Consider the following 19864-nt stretch of genomic DNA (forward strand, 5'->3'; position numbering starts at 1 on the left):
ACACTCAGCCACGTGTATACACCTGAACGTACATTTGAACACACGTGTGTATGTACGACAGACACACTCGCAGGACCAAATGCGTGCACCTTCGTATGTTCACAAACTCATATGCATATCACGTGGACACAATATGCTCGCGTAAGCTAAGAGACGTGAATGGTCACGTGCATATGCTCATGCGTGCCCCTCCCACGTTCACACATGCAAACACACGCCTACACACAGGACGCGTGCACGAGCACACGTACGCTGGACCACACGACACACACAGACTCACACGAATCGTACGAGTCCAGGACACGTGTATTCTCACTCACACACATATATACGGAGCACACGCATACGTGGGCCAGGGGCCGTGAACGCAGCACAGCTGGCCCTCATTTAGCTGTGGAGGCCAAGGCCGAGCGAGGAGGAGCGGCTGGTGTGGGGCAGGAAGCAGAGGTCAGTGAGGCCGGGCCAGGGCGGCGGCAGAGGAGGGCAGAGGATGCCCTGGGGCTGGGACCTCGGCCTCGCACCACACGCCCTTCTGATTAGTTTGACACCAGCAGGTGAGGCCTTTGCCAGGAGGGGGGCGGGAGGGGGGCCCCGTGACCTCGGCTCCCGGTGCCTCTCGGCCTGCCCTGACGCTGCCCCATCTGGCGGCCGGAGGCTGTGGCTGGGCCTGCCTTTGGCAGCCACGGGTCCGGGCGTCAGCTGCCCCCCGCATCTAGGCGAGGTGCCCGGGGGGGGGGGGGGACAGTCGAGGCTGAGGATGGGAGGCAGGTTCAGGAGAGAGTCGAAAATCCAGCTGTCCCCCGTACCCAGAGGGGCAGGACGGGGCCGGGTCTCTAGCACCGCAGCGTCCAACACGGCAGCCACACGTGGCCATCGAGCCCCTGCAATGTGGCCGCACAACCGAGGAACCGGATTTTACATTTTAATTTAATTCTATCTAATTTAAATGTGAAAACTGAAATTCGATTTAGCTTAGTGGTTGGGAAACTTTACAGTATATTTGGAACAACTTGGGTGTGTAAATCCCCCTTCTCAGCTGTAATTTTATGAAATTTAAATACAGATCAAGCAGTTCCAATGAAAACCTAGCGTCTGAACCAAAATGGGCTGGATTTCAAAGATAGCGCGTGAAAAGAAGAATGCGAAACATCTCATTCATAACTCTGCGTGGATTACGTGTCAGATGGTCATCATTTCAGATATACCGGGTCAAACAACACATGTTAGTAAAAAGAAGTCCGCTTGTTTCCTCTTACGTTGTAAAATTCTAAAAATTTAAATTAATTTAATTTAAATTTTAAATGCCATTCGTGGCTTCTGTGGGACAGCACTGCTCCGAGATCACAGTAGCGGGGGTGCAGGGGCCTGGCTCAGTATCATCTTAGGACAACCGGGCCTCGATTTTCTCATCTGTGAAATGGGCGCCCCCACCCCAACACCACCCTGCAGCTCTCTGTAACTGAACAGAGGTTCTCTAAACACCCAGAACGGTGCTTGCAGCGGGGCAGGGGTGGGGAAGGGGACAGCTGGGGCGCCAGGCACTCACTCTGGCCGTACTGGCCGTACTGGTAGCCAGCCACGGGGTCCACGCTGTAGCCGGTGGTGCTGTAGGTGGGCGGGCAGTAGGACTGGGAGGTGGGCAGGCTGTCTCCCGGCTTGATGGAGTCGGCCCGCTGGCTGCAGCTGGCCGAGATGGAGGTGGCCGAGTCCAGCCCGCCGTGCAGCGGGGAGATGGAGAAGTCGGCCTGTGGCTGCGGCGGCACGGCGCTGGGGTTGCTCAGGATGCTCATTACCTGCGGGGGAGAGACGATCAGTGCGGCCCGAGCAGCGGGCGAGCAGCGGTCGCGTGGGGCTCAGAGCATGAACCCCACAGATATGGGGTTGGAGGGGGTGAGGCCAGGCTGGCCCCAGACAGGCCTTGGCTGGGGTTGCTCCCTTGAGATGCCTGTGTAGCACCGAGAGCCTCAGTTTACCTGGTTTGCTCGCCCCTGTGGGTAAGACGGTTAGTGGTGTCTCCTGGTCAGGTCCCGACCCACGGGATCTCCCCTGACCGAGGGCTCCGGGGGGCAGGGCAGGGCCTCCCCCACCTCTGCATATCCTCAGGTCTGGCTCTAAGGGGCACCTGGTGCCTGTCTGATGAATGAACGAACGCACGGATGAACGGACTGGCTAATGAGGCCTCTCCCAGCAGACAGGGGCTCCTCCAGGGCAGGAATCTGCGCCTCCCCCGTCAGGCTCAGATGCCCCCATCCCCCCCTACAGAGGCTAGAACAGGACTCTGATCTGTCTGGCTTCACGCCTGGTCCTGCGTTAGGCCTGCTGTGCCCTTGACTTTGAGGCTCTGCCCCTAACACACCGACATCCACGGCCAACGCTTTCAGAGAGCCTTGAGGGCACCTTTCTCTGACGCCGGTAGCTCTCAGGTGCCTGTGATCATCACCCCCCCTGCCTGGCCGGGACAGCCAACAGGGGCTCCCCATAGGGCTGGCGGCCCAGAAGGCCGGGGTGAGGCTCACCCCTAGACACCCAGCTTAGAGAGCCTGGTGTTGGTTCACTGGTGCGTTCACTTATTCATTCAACAAACATGCTTTGGTGGTGACTCAGGCGGGGCGCTGGGTCTTCAGAGGTGGGACAGCCATGGTCCCTGCCCTTGGCGGGGGGCGGGGAGGGAATGTCTGAGTCTGGTGGGGGAGGCAGCAGGGAGCAGATCGTCAAGATATGAAGCAGTGTGGGGCACGTCAGAGGCCGCTCAGGGGGACCGTGGGAACCCAGGGAAGGGAGCTCAGCCAGTCTGGTGGTCCAGGAAGGCTTCTGGAGGAGGTGACAGCTGCTGTCCAGCTCTCCAGGAGAGAGGGCGAGGGAAGGCGGTGCCGACAGCAGGAGTCCCTCAGTGTGGGAGCACGGGTGTCGCGGCCAGCCCAAGGAGATGACGGAGAGGCAGGTCCTGGTGCAGCGGGCCTGCAGGGCCCAGGACCCTGGCGACCTCCCCGTGATGCCACCCCTTATGGGAGGGAGGCCGCAGTGCCGGGGGGAAGCCATGCCGCTCACCTGCCCGGAGCAGCAGCTGGGGTCCGTGCTGGGGACACGGCTGTGTTCTCGGATTCCCCTGAGAGAAGGCAGGCTAGGGGCATGGGAGCAGACCATCTACTTGAAGACTGGACACTTCTGGAAACTGCGACCTTCTCCTGTGACCTGTCCTCACCGTAGGCACTGAGGCATGCGGGCGCGGAGGGCATGGATGTGGAATCCTCAGGCCGGGGACAGCCCCTGGGCTTCTCCGCGGACCCCTGAGATGTCCCTTAGCTTCTGTGACCGTCCCCAACCCAAAGGGTCGCTGCGGGTGTGAGGTGGGCTCTGCGTGCCGAGGGCTCAGGCCCCGACTCCCCCAGGGCCCCTCTTCCCCTTTCTCTTTCCACGCCATCGTCCTGGCATGAACTCATGCGACTCCCCCAATCCAGATCCCTAAAGAGGTGTGCAAGGCCGGGCCGGGGTGCCCCTTCCTCAGACGAAGTGACAGGCTGTGGCTTCTCCAGACCTCACCGCAAGTGTGCGGGGAGCAGCTCGGGGCCCACTTGCTTGGTAGGGTCGGGACTGACTCTCAAGGGGTGAGTTTGGGCATCTGACCCCTTCAGAGGTTCTCACTCCAGGGGCCGGCCGCCTGGGCAGTCGCTGGCCGGGGTGAGTGAGGCTGGGGCCCCTTGCGGCTGGGGCATGGGCACAGACCCTCCCGGCCCCTTCCCTGGATGCTCCCAACACAATCCCCTCACCTTGGGGTCACCCTCCTGGGTCCTTTCACTCCCCCTCCCCCAGAGCCAGAGTCAAGGGCACCAGGCCTGGGGCTGGGGTGGGGGGGGGTGGTCTTTGCCTCCACCGCAGCTGGTAGGGCTTAGGAGGGACTTAACGGTGTGTCAGCCCCATGGACATGGCAAATCCACAAGGGGATGAGTGTGTGAGAAGGGGAGAGTCTGGGCAGGCCTGACCCATGGGATCTACCAACCCACCCTCTTTCACGGGAGGGTCCATGTAGAGGTCCGGGTGGGGGTGGCAAGAGGGACCCCAGCAAGGGGGTGGTCTGTGAGGACGCCTGCCACTGTTGGGCCCCGTGTGTTGCTTTCTGGCTGTGCAGATGGGTTCTCCTGGGCCTAGGGAATTTGGTGTGCGTAGGTCTGTGGTGGGGGAAGGAGGGCGGGGGGATCTCAGGGAAAATTCAGGAATCTAGCACTTGCCAGGGGGTTAGGGGACTTGATTCTCTTCCCAGTTGCCTCTCAGTTTCCCCATCTAGACTCCACTTTCCACCTAAATTAAGAAAATCATCACCCATCCCATATCCCCCACCCCAATCCCATAAACATTAACCTAAACATTAATCCTGGTCTCCCCTCGAAGGAGGTCTGGACCCCAAGATCAGACTCAGAGGCTCAGGGAAAACCACAGGCCCGGTCCCCCTTCCTTCAGGAGGCTAATTGTCAGGGTGAGGAGACTCTCGGGAGGGTCGGTCCGCTCTGGAGAGACCCTGGTCTCATCCTTCCCTCCTGTGCACAGGCCAAGAGGCTGAGCTGCAAGAGACAAGGGAATGGGAGGGGAGGGGGGGAAGGGGCTAGGAGGAGGAGCAGCACGTTCGGGGATGGGCTGGGAGCTCTGCACAGAACGCACTCACCCTGCAGGGCACAGACCCACCGAGAACTGCCACAAATCTGACCCCAGCTCTCAGGAATTATGGGTGGCGGGTGCCCGGGTGGCTCAGTCGGTTAAGCGTCTGCCTTTGGCTCAGGTCAAGCCTCGCATGGGGCTCCCTGCTTAGTGGGGAGCCTGCTTCTCCCTCGGCCTCTGCCCCTCCCCTCCACTCCTGCACTTTCTCTCTCTCTTTTTCTCTCAAATAAATAAAATAAAAAAAAATTATCGGTCGCTCCTCATTATCTCCCAGAGAAACAGGACATGGTCTTCTTGTGCTCAGACCACGACCTACCTACCTACCTGTCCCAACTCCTCCCCCACTCCCCGCCTTACGCTTTGGGTCCCAGAAGACACCTGTCATTCATTCATTTCCGCACTCAACACATTTCACAGCCCGCCGCCATGTGCCAGGCTGCAGACAGGGCTGGACTGTGAGCCCTTCGAGGGCAGGAGGGCAACTGCGGCTCACCCAGCATTGGCCGCCCCAGCACCGACACCGCGCCTGCTGCATACCACGAGCCCAGGAAAACCCGGTTGGATTCACGGACCTCACTTAACAAATCTTTAGTGAGCACCTATTATGTGCCGACACTGAGCGGGGCACTGAGGGTGCAGCAGCGAGCACCAGCAACTCCGTGCCCGCCTGGAGCCAGCCCCTCGTGAAGGAGGCTGATGACAAACACACAAATACACAATATAATTTCAGATACCGAGAAGTGTTTGTAGCGGCGGATACACAAAGGGAATACGTCCCCAAGAGGTGACATCCAGCAAGAGCAAAAAGAGCCAGCCATGGGAGGATATCGCGGAAGAGCTTTGCAGGCAGAGGAGCCAGCCGGTGCAAAGGGCCTGGGGTGGGAACACACCCAGCAGGTTTAGGAAACAGCAAGAAGGTCAGTGTTGAGTGAAAATCCTGAGAGCTGCAAGACCTCCCGGAGTTCGTCAGAAGGGGCTCGTGTGGTGCCCAGTGGCTCGAGAGGCCTCAGATACAGCTCAGGCCCGAGGAGATTTTTCAGTAATGGGATTTGTTCAATGGGATTTGCCCTGGAACATCAAATCAAATCCACATCTGGGATAGGTGTGAATGGGGACGTGAGGAGGCTGCTTACTCTCTCCCGGAGTCCGTGGCGGCCTGCGGATCAAAGAGCTTCCATTTCATCCCACCCCGGCTCCAGGCACAGCAGTTTCCAAGCAAGTGGGACAGGACCCCGCTGAAGAGGGAGGTGGGCGCGCTCCCTCCTAGGGCCCATGGGTGATGGTCACTCCTCTTATGCAGACAAGGAAACCGAGACACAGAGACATGGAAAGGCACAGTCGAGGTCACACAGCCAGGAAGCGGCGGGGTTGGGATTCGAACCCACGTCTCCCTGACCCCAGCAGCCTGTGCCGGAGAGATGCTGGGGAGGGGGGCCGGGGGCAGCCCCGCGGCGGGGAGTCCCGCGGACCCGAGTGGCCCTCCATGGCCTCCGGTTGGCCCCTGCACCCCCGGGAGCCCCCTCCTCCGGCCGCAGAGGCAGGAAGCCTTGCCCAGGGTTAGGGGCCCAGCCCAAGAGTGTGGGGCCTGCAAACTTTTGAACTTGAGGAAGTCCCAGTCTGATGCGGTAATTCCCCCCCCCCCTCAAGAATGCTAAGGCCTCTCCCCCGGTGGGTTTTACTTTCTTCCCGGTGACCTTGCTTTGGCTAATGTATTACTTCTTGGTACGTTACCGTTACTAACTCAAAATCAATACCGACCTCCACATCTGTAAGGTTTTATCTGAAGGCAAATCTCCGGGCTGTCCGTCAGGCTGAGTGACAGCCGTCCCTTCCTCGGGCCCCCGCCCGCCCCCAGCCCCTTCCTCTCCCTGGGCTCTAAATCAGTCCCAGCCTCCACCAGACTAAATCAATAAGGGGCAGCCTCATCCCCCCTTCCGCCGCTGGGGGAGAGGCTGGCAGGTTTGGGGGGCGGGGGGCCGCGGGAGCCCCCGTGCCAGCCCTCCTTCCACATCCTCCGCTCGCCACCCCCTCCCCGGCCGCGGTGGCGCGCTCCCCTCCCTGAAAAGGAGGGGATGGGAAAAATGTAATTAATTCCCTCCGCTCCTGAGCTGGCCCCAGGGCCTGGGACCGAGGAGGCTGAGCGGTGGGATCTGCACCCTCTGTGATAACCGAGCGCGCTTCGGGAGCAAGGCTGCAATTAGGAGGGGATCGCCATCACCGGGGCTCCGTGGCGGGGTGGGGGGCGGCAGGCGGGGGCCGCGGAGGGACGGAGAGGAGACGAGGCAGGGCAGGGATCAAGCCCGGAGGGCCCCGGGGATGGGACCAGGGCTGGAAGGAGGCCCAGGACCACCTGGACCAGTGGACAGGTCAGGGAGCCCCAGCTCGCACGGCTGCAGGGGACTCCGAGGTCCCCAAGGGACAGCACTTTCACCCCCGAGACTCACCCATTCAGGGCTTCCAGGGGCTTCTCTGCGGCGCCTCGAGCCAGAGAATCAGCCCCTGCTTCCAGGCTCTCCCCCGGGGAGCTGTGACCCTCTCCCCCCCGGGGAGCTGTGACCCTCCGGGGCCATCTCTTTAACCTTCTCTGCCTCAGCTTTCTCGTCTGTATAATGGGCCTGGCAACAACCGTAGCTCCCTATGGGGTCACTGTAAGAAATAAGGGAGTCCGTGCACGGTGAAGGCGCACGGCAGTGCCAGGCACACGGCCTGTTCTCAGCACATGCTCGCTGTCGCCCCTCTGCTCTCACCTGGAGGAGAAGGGACCTGGCCTGAGCTCGAAACCATCACCTGCGGGCCGACTGGAGGCCTGACTGCGCCTTTGTCCTCTCTTCTTCCCCGGGAGCCTGGCACACAGTGGGAGCTTTCTGAAGGGAGACTCCCTGCCCCCACACAGAAGCTGGGCCCCTGATGGCGAGTCTGTGACGCCTCCAGCGGAAACGGAGACCCCAAGGATGGCAGTGACTTGCACATCGGGAGAGAGTCACCACCAGCTACCAGCAGGGTCGCCCATCCCCGGGCTTACTGCCGCTCCCTCCTGCCCTCAGCCTCGGGTTGGTGGCCTCCTAAAGGACAGGCTGGCATGGCGCACTGAGCACTTCTATCTCCCCGCCTCCAGCCGGGTTCCCCACCTCACTGGCTCGTTCTCCTACTTCCACAATAGGGGATGGGGGGCAGGATCGGAGGCCAGCCTGTGCCCGCTGTCAGGGCAGAAGGCCAGGGCACAGATCGCCGGGGATGGGACACAATGCTGGAACTCCATGATCTACGTCTCTGTGGGCTGGGGATTACCTGGGGCAGCCTAGCTCACGGGGACGACGTGCCCTGGCCCCTCAAGGTCTGGGGCTGGGACCCCCTCGCTGTGTGCAGATGGAGCTCCCGGGGGCAGGCTGAGGGCAGGGGAGGAGAGACCTGGCTGCCCCCTCCCCATTGGCACCCCCTGGGGAGTCTTTCAAATGCCGATGCCTGGGGCACCCGGGTGGCTCAGTCGGTTGAGCATCTGCCTTTGGCTCAGGGGTGGGGGGATCAAGCCCTGCGTCGAGCACCCCACAGGGAGTCTGCTTCTCCCTCTATCTATGTTTCTGCCTTTCTGTCTGTGTCTCTCAGGAATAAATAAATTAAATAACAATTTTTAAAAATTTAAAAATTTGGGGCAGCCCCGATGGCTTAGTAGTTTACCACTGCCTTCAGCCCAGAGCATGATCCTGGAGTCCCAGGATCGAGTCCCACATCAGGCTCCTTGCCTGGAGCCTGCTTCTCCCTCTGCCTGTGTCTCTGCCTTTCTCTCTGTGTGTCTCTCATGAATAAATGAATAAAATTTTTTTAAAAATTTAAACATTTAAAAAATAAAATAAAATCCCAATGCCTGGGGCACCTGGGTGGCTCAGTCAGTTGAGCATCCACCTTCGGCTCAGGTCATGATCTGGGGTCCTGGGGTGGAGCCTCACGTTGTGCTTCGTGCTCAGCGGGGAGTCCGCTTCTCCCTCTGCCTCTGCTCCTCCCCCTGCTTGTGCTCGCTTGCTCTCTCTCTCTCAAATACATAAATACAATCTTAAAAAATAAATAAATAAAATGCCAATGCCAGGGCCTCACACCCTGGGCCTCACACCCTGTGGATTCTGAGGGTCTGGGCATCAGGAGCGTTCATAAAGCCTGCTCCCCCGAGGTGGTTCTAATGTGCAGCCGAGTTTGCAAGCCACGGCTTTCAAATCATCGTTGTTATTGCTCCACACTCATGCTAACGACCCCAAGTCCTCACCCACATGGATGAAGACGCAGGCGCACACACAAAACACATGGACACTCGTAGCTGCGGCACACAGCGTTAGGGAGACAGGCTGACACGAGCACACAAAGACTGATACACACGATAAAGTGCGCGCACCCACACAGCTAGGCCACAGGCCATCGCGTGCCTCACAGACGCGCACACCCCGGGGAGCACACACACATGTTCACACACACCGCAACCTCACAACCCCACAATCGCCAGCTCACTGATGGGAGCCCATGAGCCCCTGTTCACCCAGCTCCAGCCCCTAACCGACACCCAGACGCACATCACACAAACACACCCCCCGCCTGTCCCGCTGCCTGTCCCCAGCTCCACACTGGGATTAGTGCAAGCGAGAAATCACCCACCCAGGCAGCCATGCACCACCCCCGCTCCCCCTCTCTCCTGCTCCCGCCGACTTGCTAAGAGGATCGGCCCCCTCCCCTCTCCCTGCCCCCTGTGGACAGCAGTAATGGGCTTCGGGTGCTGACTTTGAGCTTCCAAACAAGATTTCCTGCAGGTCTCCCCGGCCTCGCCCCCCTTCGCCTTCCATCCCTCTGCTTATGGCCCTCCTCCTCCCTCCCCTGTCCACATCTCAACCAGGAGAGCAAGCTCCCCTTCCTCCTCCACCCACCCCCTGACCCCAGCCTCTCTCAGACGCCACCACCAGCCTCCCGAGAATGCTCTCCTAAGCCTGGCTACTGCCATTCTCTTGCCCAGCACAGGGCCTTGCAGTTTCCAAAGCATTTCCCCTCAAGCCTCAAACCTTTGCTGATGAGGGACAGACTAAGGGGCTCCCCCAGAGTCACCTTAAGGAATGAGCGGCATCAGTGGGGCAAGAACCCTTGACCCCTGGCTTCTAGTCCAATGCTCTTGGTCCTGCACCTGCCTGTGGTCTTCATTTACCATAGACAGCTCTGGGTCATTCTTAGGTTCATGCATGTGTGTATGTGTGTGTGTGTGTGTGTGTGTGTGCGTGCGTGGTGTGTGGGTGCACGTGGGAGTATCACAGGTGGGACTATTGCATGTGTGTGAGAGCACTATGTGTGCACACGTGCATGTGCACATGAGAGTATCACGTGTCAATGTATGAACTTTGTGTGTGTGTTTGAGTCTACGCATGTGTGTGCATGCAAGGACTGCACATGTGTATGGGTACGTGCCCTGTCTGCCCCTTTTGATGGTCTCCCCATGGGTACCCCCTGCAACTGGGGGCCAGATGGTCACAGACTGCTATCGCTGACTGGGGGGACTCCCCAGCCCCAAACTCCTTCAGGCTATTGTTCCCTTCCACCAGGGGATCCCACACAGCTGACCTGAAAAGACTCAGGACACAGGCTTTGCCTAAATACAGAGGGAGGCGGGGCGGGAAGGGGGCGTCGAGGGCGGTGATCTCTGCAGAGAAAGGCTTCAGCCTTGACTCAGGTAAGAACTCCCAGCATGTGGACGAATACCCAGGAAGCCTAAGCTGCAAAACGCTGTTTATTCTTGGGCTTGGGCCTCACCCAGAGGATGCTATCAGCCCTGCTGTGGCTCTACCCACTGACCCTGACCCTGACCCTGACCCGGGGCTTGGCCAGGAGCTGCTAGGGGGCAGACTTCCCATCCTAGTCCCAGTGCCTGGAGATAGTAGGTGTGCAACTAATATTGGTTGAGTGAGTGAAGGAAGGAAGGAATAAATGAATGAATGAATTTATCTGTCATCCCCAGCGCAGGGCCTGGCATGGAGTTGGGTGAATGAAAAGAAAAAATGGAGGGGTCTTGCGGCACACTCACACAGGGCCCTCAACTCACGGATTTCAGAGCCCCCTCCCCTTCCCGGGGGTCCTTGAGGCCCAGCTAAAGACTGTCTGAAAGTGGGGGGTGGGGGGGCTGGTGGACAGAATGACTCCCGCTCATTGTGTTGTAAGAAGTTATTTCTCTCTCTCTGACACACACACACATATGCAAACACACACACATGCACATTTCCAGTGTTTGCTCTGTGAGATGTCAATCTCCCAAATCTGGAACCATCTAGAATTATCTGGAAGCACTAGAGAGGGGCTGGCTTTGGCATCCCCTCCCTGGGCTCCCGGGTTAGATGTCCACGCCAGGACGAGTCCAAGGACTCCCGGGCCCTGGCAGGGGCTGGCGCTAGCGGGGTGCAGTGGGATTTGGGGACCATCTCCGATGGCGCGATAACGGATGGCGGAGGGGGATGAGAGCGACCGCTCTGAGCGGCGGCGGCGGGGCTGGAGAAGGAAGGGGCCGATCGCCGGGAAAGATATGACTATTTAAAGATAATGATTGCATAAATTTAATTAGCACACTTTCACGCGGCAAATGGCCGTTTTGTAATTAATGTATCTGGCCTTACTAAGCATGAAAGATCCCATCTCCTCCCCCTCCCCTCCCGCTCCCCCTCCTCCGAGGCCCCTAATGAAAGACAGAGAGCAAGTGACAGAAACAGTTTGTCAGCGGCTCCAGGTGTCAGGGGCCTAATTGGCTGAGCCGAGGGGAGGGGAGTGGTGGGAGGGCTGGGGAGGGGGGCGAGGGGCGCTTCCTGGACTCTTGGCCCAGGTTGGAAAAGGAGGAGGAGGGGAGGGCCCCCCCCACGTGGGGGGGATGCTCCCACTTAGTAATTGCCGGAGACGAGGACGCAGATTGGCCGTGGCAGGGACTGAGTGGTGGCAGGGAGGCCTCGTTAGTACCTGGGCAGACAAGCTGGCACATATCACAATGCGTTAAGGGTTCCCAGGCGTGATAGCTCAGGCTCCGCTCCCCTCTCCACGGGGCCGAGTCCCTTGAGCAGAATGAATGAGTGGCCCCCCGGTTACTCTGAGAGGCTCAAAAGGAAAACTGATCACAGGTAAGCGCCCACTGTGTGCCAAGCACCTACTATGGGCAGGCAGCGCTGCCATTCGCCCCTCCCGGCCGCGGGCACAAGGATGCGTGTCTGCATCTTCCTGGGGGTGGCATGCACTTTGCCACCCGTAACGCCCGGCTGTGGCTGCGTGGCCGCCGGGTAGATCCATGTCTCGTAGCAGTGACGGCAGAGCCGCATGCAAGGCATTTCTTGACAGCTTCTGATGAGATCAAGGACGACCGGCAGCCAGTCGTCTCAGGTTCAGGGAAATAGGGGTATTGGCTGTTCCGTGGCACCGGTCAGGAAACTGAGGCTCGAGGAAGCTAAATAACGCGCCCCAGGCTATACAGTCAGTAAGTGCTGGGCTGGGATCTGAACTCAGAAGGTATAATTCCACAGGCCAGTCTCCCCCTAGCACCTACCTAGGGACCCCCGGCAGGGCCAGCGCGCCGCCTTTCCCGCCCCCGAGGTGCCTTCCCCTGCAGGCGGGCTCAGATGCTGGCCTGACGCCCTCGGAAAGCCTCTTTGTTGGGTGCGTCCAGCTGTCAACCGCTCCTGCAGGGCCAGAGCTGCCCGGTTGTCCCGGAGGAGGCCCGGGTCTCAGAGTCGAGGGTGGTTCCTGTGGCCGGGCCCCTTACCTTGGCGCCGGGCCGCCCCGGGGCTGGGTGCGCACCCACCACTCTGACAGTGACCCTCCACCATCCTCGGCGGCCACCCTCTGCCAGCCTCAGCCTGGGCCACCAGCCCCGGCCCCGGCCCCTTTCCTCCGGGGAAGGCGGGGCACGGAGGCTTGGAGCCAGCCCAGGCCGGGTGGAGCAGGGCCCAGCCAGCCCTCTCCTGGACCAAATTCAATTTCAAAGCTTAATGAGTTTGCAGAGGAGCCGGGTGAGCTCGCTGACGCCGCTCCTTGCCGGCTGGGTGGTTCCCGGCCGGGCCACCGAGCGCGCAGCGGCCCGAGCCGAGAGAGCCCTGGGCTCCATCGACAGTGGCGGGGGCACTGAACGAGTGAAAAATGTCAGAGCAAATTGCTCTTGACAGCGTTAATATCTGCACCTCATAGCAATAATTACATGTAAATAAATAGCAAAATCACACTCAGCTGGAGGCAGCTTGGGGAGGACAGACCAGCTGGGGACCCGAATGCTCTGCTCCAGCCTTTTCTTTCCCTCTTAGAGTCTCTGCTCCCCCCTCACCCTCAGCCAGAGTCTTGCCGCAGCCCAGAACGGGGACCTCAAGCTCCCCGGCCACTCATATTAAAAACGGAAGGAGAAAAAGAAAACATTTGGGTGCCCCCACACACCCCCATCCCCGCTTCTCATCCAGCTGTAGGGGAACGGCTGGACCGTGCAGCCTCCCTGCCTCTTCCTCTCCTCCCTCCCTAAGTATGTTGTTCCACCTGCGGGGCCTTTAGAGACCCTCACCTCTGAAATCCACGTCTCTGCCCTGACCTCTATCCCGGGCACCCTGCTGGCCGCCTCCTGGCCTTGGCCTCCACGCGGCTGCCCCCATCCAGGTCCTCCTCCTGCCCTCTCTGCTCCTGTGAGCCTGTCACCCTCTCAGCCTCCCAGACCCCACACAGCCCCGTCATCTTCACCTCCCCGGCCGGTCCCGACACCCGCGCCACCGCACCACATCGCGCGCCCTGCAAAGTCACCAGCTGAACGGGGTGCAACTTCCCCAGTGGGTCAACCTGACGCGGTGCTGCCTGATGTCACCTGATGGTCAAACACGGCAGCACGGCGGTAAGAACACCAAGCGAGTGTGCGTGTCTGGGTTCCACGTCTGTGTCCCCACGGCCCCAAGAGAACACACTCAACCAGCAGCAGGGGTGCTTTGGAGAGAAGTTGAGGAGCCCGGTGGACAACCAGAGTCTCGCCTCTTGCTACACCACGTTTGGGGGCCTCCTGGTTTGCTGCTGTGCCTTTGTCTGCAAAAGCGAGGACCAGGTCCTCCCGTGCATGCATTCACAGTACTTAGCCACTGGCCTCCGGAGGTGTTTGAGGGACCAGGGAGAGAAACACAAAGGAAGTGGAAGGGCTAGGAGGATGGGGAGGAAGGAAGGGAAGGGCGCAGGGCGGTGGGAGGTGAGAGGTGGGAGGACGAAGCTGCTGCCCAGGCAGGTGATGCTCTTCAGATGAGCCCAGGTGTACTGCCGTGGCTGGATGTAATCCAAGGTTGCATCCCACCCCCCCCCCCCTCCTCCAGAGGGACCAGGGGCTTGTCCTCCAGGCACCCAGCCTCCGTCTCACTTCCTGTCTGCACCATACGGAGTTCCCACGAGCTGCCCCAAGAGGAGGAGTGGGGCGGGGGGTGGCCTCCAGCTACGTGGCTGCCCGGCCTGCCTTGCCTGCACAGGGCACGGAACGCAGGCTCCATTCTTCGCGAAACAAATACCTTCTCCAGAGCAGCCCCCGCGTCCCACACCGTCTTATTTAGTTCATCGACTAATCCACTTATCGAGGATAAAGCGCCTGTGAATCCCCATTTGATAAAGGCAGTCGCAAAATTAGCAAAAATGTGCCCACGGCTCCGACGTACCAAACAAACAAGAGGCTGGGGACGGCTGCGGAGAGATGTTGTCTCTCCTGGGTCCCCGGGGCCCCGAGAGATGCGGGAAGAGATAGCAGCTTTCTCACTGGCGCCGCAGGCTGCGCAGGCGATGCCAGGGGTTATTCGGGGAAGGGGGCCGGGCAAGGTGGGGAAGGAGCTGGGATGGCGTCCTGGCTCCACCCGACACTGCACACGCCCCGCCGCCAGCCCGAGGCCCCAGCTCCCAGGACAGCCCGACTCCCTGCCCCCGTGCCTGGCACACCTCCAGACCTGACCACCCGGCATCCTGGCTACCGGGGTTCTCCGGGGCCCGCTCCGTGCCGGGCGGCGTTCCTAGCCTTGCGTGCATAACTGCTTCGCTCCTCGCTACAGCCCTGTGACGTCGGTCCCCCTGCCATCCCTGCTGTATAGATCACGAAACGGAGGCACAGAGAGGTCAAGGCACTTGCTCAGGGTCACACAGCGCGTAGCCCCTGCCCCCAGCTGGAGAGTTAATTATCGAAAACGCTCCCATCCGACCCTGGCCAATCCCAACTCAACCTGCGTCTCCAGCCATGGTCCCCAACCCCGGCTGACTGCAGTCCCCCGACCACCTGGCCCTGCCCCCAACGGTTCACAGCCCCTTCCCTCCCACTGCACAGCCTTCAGGTTGCTGAAAGCCATACGCCCGCTCGGCTCAGCCAGGTGGGGCACCTCGTGGCTCAGTCGGTTGGGCATCTGCCTTCGGCTCAGGTGGTGATCCCGGGGTCCTGGGATCGAGGAGCCTGCTTTTCCCTCTCCCTCTGCCTGCTACCCCCCTTGCTTGTGCTCCCTCTCTGTCAAATAAATAAATAAAAGCCAACCAAACAAAAACCCCCAACCACCCAGCCAGGGTCAGCCTGCCCATCTGAAGGTGGCTTTGAGGAGGGGTCTTTTCTCTGCTCTTGGTGGCTGGAGAAGGTCCAGGAACAGGGAGGAACTGGAGGGGATTCCAGAAGGCTCGGTCCCTGTGCTGCCCACCGGCCACCAGCTCGGCCTGGGGGGGAGGGGCTGGTCTCAGGCCCAGGGGACATTAATCACAGGGAGCACCTGTCAGGGTGGCATCTGGAACTAAAGGGAAACACTCGTCAGAAGGGCAGGACTTCTCACCCCAGGCTCCTGGGGCTCTGAGACCAGCCACTGCCCCGCCAGGAGGCCAGGGCTGGGAGCGGGGCATCTGGGGTTCAGCCCAGGAAGCCCCATTTGCTTGGGAAAAGGCCGTGCCACGGACACCTGGACCGCAGGAGGCAGGGGGAGGCACAGAGCGGCAGGCTCCGGCAGCTGGGGCTGGAGGCACCTTCCTGCACCAGGAGGAAGCCACGGGCACGCAGCTGGGAGGCGGCGGGCTGGGATTCACGCTGCGGGGCTGCTGCGTCTCCCTCCAGCTTTGGGGGCGCCCTCCCATCCCAGGTCCCTATCCCCACCCCCCTCCTGTAAGTTCCTGTCCCTGAGTCCCCATCACGCCTTGCTCCCTGGCCTCCTGTGTTTGCTCTTTGTCCCCCGACCTTGTCCCTGTCCCTGCCTGCGCACCCCTGTGTGGCTCTGTCTCTCTTTCCTTCTCTCTCCTCCCGTTTGTCTCTCCCAGTCTCTGGGTGTCTCTCTCTTGCTGTTTCTATCCCTCCATGCACTTCTCCCCCAGACTCTCTCTACCTCCCCTACTGTCTCCCTCTCTCCCCGAGCCCCTGCTGCCCCCTTTCCCCGGGGTTATCTACACCAGCATCTTAGAGAGGCTCTCTCTGCGGGCCCGTCAGCCTGTCCGTGCACCTCCCTGCCTCTCTGCCCATCACCCCTGCATACCTCCAGCAGGAGGCACCTCCCGAATCAACCCTGGAGCTTCTTGCACCGGGCCTGAGCCCTCCACGCCCCCCGGGTGCCAGGCTCACACCCTGGTCCAGCTGGCTGTCACCATAGCTCAGGACTGCCCCTGGCCAGAGGAACCCTCAGCCCACCTCTGCTGGCCCCCTGCTTCTCCTCTGGGCCTTCCCCCCAAGACCCCTCCCGTAGGCCTCCCTCTGCTGACCAGGGTGTCCACTGAGTCACTGCCGGGAGCTCGCAGGGATTCTGAGAGCTGGGCAGTCGGCAGTCGGGGAGGGCCCTTCAGCCAGTGCCTCTCAAACGTTCCTGCACACGTGAATCCCCTGGGAATCTCAAGTCCAGACCAGACCCAGAGCAGCCAGCCAGGGTCTCGTCCCGCTTCTGCCTGTCCTGGCAGCCCGGCACGGAGGACAGTTTAATCCCTGCCGCCCGGCAGACCTGGGTTTTGGTTGGATGCCAACACCATCCCCTGCCGCTGCTCTTGAGCTTTGCCTTTCTGAGTTTGCAAGACGGGCATGGCGATTGCACACCCTCAGGACGCGGTGAAGATCAAATCACGGAACAGGGCAAAAGTGCCCCGTGGAACCCCAGGCTCTAAACAAATGGACGACGTCATTGCCACACTTACGGACGGTATCTGTGCTGCTGAAAGCACAACCCTGGTCCTGCTCCTTCTGGGGCCAAAGCGGGGCAGGACCCCAGTTGGGACAGCTGCTTCCTCCCTTGAGAGGGAGCGTGGGATCAGCTGGGGTCGAGGTCAGCACCGGGGGTGGGGGGGGGGTCAGGAAGGACACGGGGAGTTAGGGGAGCTCGGGGAGGAGCATAATCTGCGGTGGGGAAGGGAAGGCAGGCCCTGAGGGAGGCTCGGGGCTTCACTTCTCAATTTCAGCCTGGATGTGCCCCTTTGTCTAAGACACTTGACAGGGGCCCTTCCAGGACCTTAATCCTCCGAGCCCGGAGGTCAGACCCACTGTCTGGAGAGAGGGTCGTGCGCGTGCTGAGCCCTCACGCTCTGTGCTAGTCCCCAAGAGGCCAGCAGGATGGAGGGACGGAGCTGGGCAGGGGTGGGTCTTCCTCACGCATCCCACCCGGGTCTCTTTTTCTGGTGCTCGATGCTTGAGAAGAGGTCCCAGGGCTCTGTGTCAAAGCGGGCATTGCCCCTGCCGTGGGAGCAGAGGCAGAGATGAAGGTAGAGGCCGTCCATCCGGCCACCGCCACACCCTGGGAAAAAGCGCTCGTGCCCTGGGAAAAGCGCTGTTAATCCCTGAGTCCTTCTAGGCAGTGGAAAGTGTGCCATTGTGGGTGTCCTTCCTAGTAAAAGGAGACGCTGGGTTAACTCTTTCTAGGATGCCTCCTGCCTGGAACATTGCTGGAGAAGGGATCTCAGTTCAGGTCAAACAGACCCTACCCAAAAAATAATTAAAAAAAAAAAAAAAAAACAGGCCCTGAGATCGCTTCCCAAAGAAAGGGGAGGTCAGGGGGCTCTTGTGAGGCTGACGAGGTGAAAGCGCACTAATCCAGTGCTTTGATAATCCAGGCTGCCTCGGACGGTGTCTTCTTTAAAATATGGATTCCTGGTGCCCCTGCAGACCCACGGCATCAGCCAGTCAGGGTGGAGCCTGCGAGTTAGACTTTTAACAGGCATTCCAGATCATTCAGATGCACAGGCTTAGGAGTCACAGTCTCTACCAAATCGCCTGCACCGCGGAGAGAGCCGGCTCTCCAACAGTCCCGGCAAACCCGGATTCTGCTGCTGCCCCCCCAGAAGCGGGGTGCTCCGTGCTTTACAAGACCACCCCTTCCATGCCAGCCTGGATGTGGACGTCCTGAGCTGAGTTCTGTCTCCCCACGACCACCCCCTGCCACCAATGGAACGTGCTGGCTCTCTCTGCCCCCAGGGGACAGCTCTGTGGAGGTTTCCGGTGGGACGGCAGAGGTTCCCTTTGGGCCCACTGTACAAAATCCGACCCCCTGAGCTCCCAAGTCGGACTGCAACTTGCCAGGGAATGTGGTTGGAAAGCACGGCTGGAGCAGGTGGTCGGTCCAGCTCAGCCAGGCCAGCCCTGAGAAAGCTGTGTCCCTTGGAGGAGGGTTCTGGGCTGGGGGGTCGTCACTGATACCCTCACACCCCATCCCTCTCCTTGTCAGGGGCACCCCCTCTTCTCTGGAGGCTTTTGGCTCCTGGTTTGCTTGCTTGCCTCTTGCAGAACTACCTGGGAGGAAGGTCCCTGAACGCAGGGAAGGGATGCTCCCGGTGTCCAAACGTGCCCATATTAGATCCCTAGCATGGGCTAGGTTTGGTGGCAGAGACTACAGGCCACAGCATAACCTGGTCCTGGCTTTAGGTGGTGAGAGCAATATTCAGAAAGTTAGAATTCAGAACCCAAACTGCTATGCTGGAGGGGGTGTGGCCACCCAGCAGGTCAGGAAGGCTTCTTGGAGAAAGTGGCCTTCTGGGCGGAGACCAGAGAGATGGATGGGCTTGGCTGGGCCAAGAGAGGGTGGGTGAGCGAGTTCTGGGCGGAGGGACGGGCAAGGGCATTGGCGGAAGGGGACAGGATGGACAGAATGGATGCAAGGGGAGTGGGGGAGGAGCCCTGGCCCCTCTGAGGAAGGGAGGTCCTGCCTGGGCCTCTGTGTCCCCGCCTTGTGCCCCCGAGTCACCGCCTCCGTGTTCACCTGGACTGTCGGGTCGGGGCCGGGCGGGCGGCTGCGTTCAGGGGGCGACCAGGCTCGTGCTGCTGCTCCCCGTCCTGGTCCCGGGCAGCGGGAATTAAGCAGGCCGCCGAGCCCGAGCGTCCTTATCTCGGGGAGACAGTTGTTGGGAATCACTTTGACTGAGTGGTTTTGTCTCCCCGCATTTTCCACTGTCAGGCGGCCTCGGGCCATGGATCAAAGGCGCGGCAGCGGCGTCAGCGCGGTGGCGGTGGAGCGGGGAGGGGCCCCTCACAGGATCGGCCAGCGATCCCCCCACCACTCACCCCACTCCCACCCCCACCCCGGAACCGCACCCAGCCCCCGCCTGGAGCCCCTGGTCGAGAGCGAGTGGTCAGAGAGGGGGCGAGACATCGGGAAATGAGAGGAAGAGTGGAGAAGGATGAGAGATTAGGGGAAGGGAATGGGGCGCAGTGTTGGATTTGCAGAAAGGAGGAAGGAAAGGGGTCTGAGAACAGCCTGGGTACCAGTGGGCTGACAGACAAGAGGTGGGGAGACATGGGGTGCGGAGGGAGGAGCACAGGAAGGCAGAGAATTAGGAAGCCGAGGGAGGTGCCCAGAAGACATCCCAGGTTAATTTCCCATCAGCTGGGACCAAGGGAAAGTTCTGGGCTGAGTAGCAAGACAAGGAGACAAGACTGGCTGGAGGATGAGGGAAGTGGGGGGCTTGGCTGGCTGGGCTGGGGTGCCAGGGAGTCTGTCCTCCCTCTAAAGAAAGTGCTGGGCTTCATCACTCACAAGGAAACAGGTGCCGAGTGGAAGTGACTGGCCCAGGCTGCATAGGAATGGGGGTGGCCCTGAGGCCTGACCTTCCAAAGGTCACCCGCAGTGCTTGGGGGACACTGGTCAAGATCTCAGATGGTCCCAGGATCCCCAGGGGAGGAACGTCCTCCACCTGTTTCCTCCCCCATCAGCCAGTATCCTGCAGCCCAACTCCCTGGGGTGGCTCAGAGCACCTGTCCCCATTCCCAAAGGTGCTGGAGAAAAGTTCACAGCTG

General features: G+C 60.5%; 1 protein-coding gene across 3 annotated transcripts in view; it reads right to left on the minus strand.

Annotated features, from left to right (window-relative positions):
• The window catches only part of PAX7 (paired box 7), a 97216-nt gene that overhangs the window by 6014 nt on the left and 71338 nt on the right, over positions 1-19864 (minus strand). For all 3 annotated transcript variants that reach the window (XM_041767340.1, XM_041767341.1, XM_041767339.1), the window contains exon 8: positions 1547-1793. In XM_041767340.1, the coding sequence (XP_041623274.1) occupies positions 1547-1793 (247 nt within the window). The remainder of the gene's footprint in view (positions 1-1546; positions 1794-19864) is intronic.

Source organism: Vulpes lagopus, chromosome 8, assembly GCF_018345385.1.
Source record: "Vulpes lagopus strain Blue_001 chromosome 8, ASM1834538v1, whole genome shotgun sequence".
Classification (NCBI taxonomy): Eukaryota; Metazoa; Chordata; class Mammalia; order Carnivora; family Canidae; genus Vulpes; species Vulpes lagopus.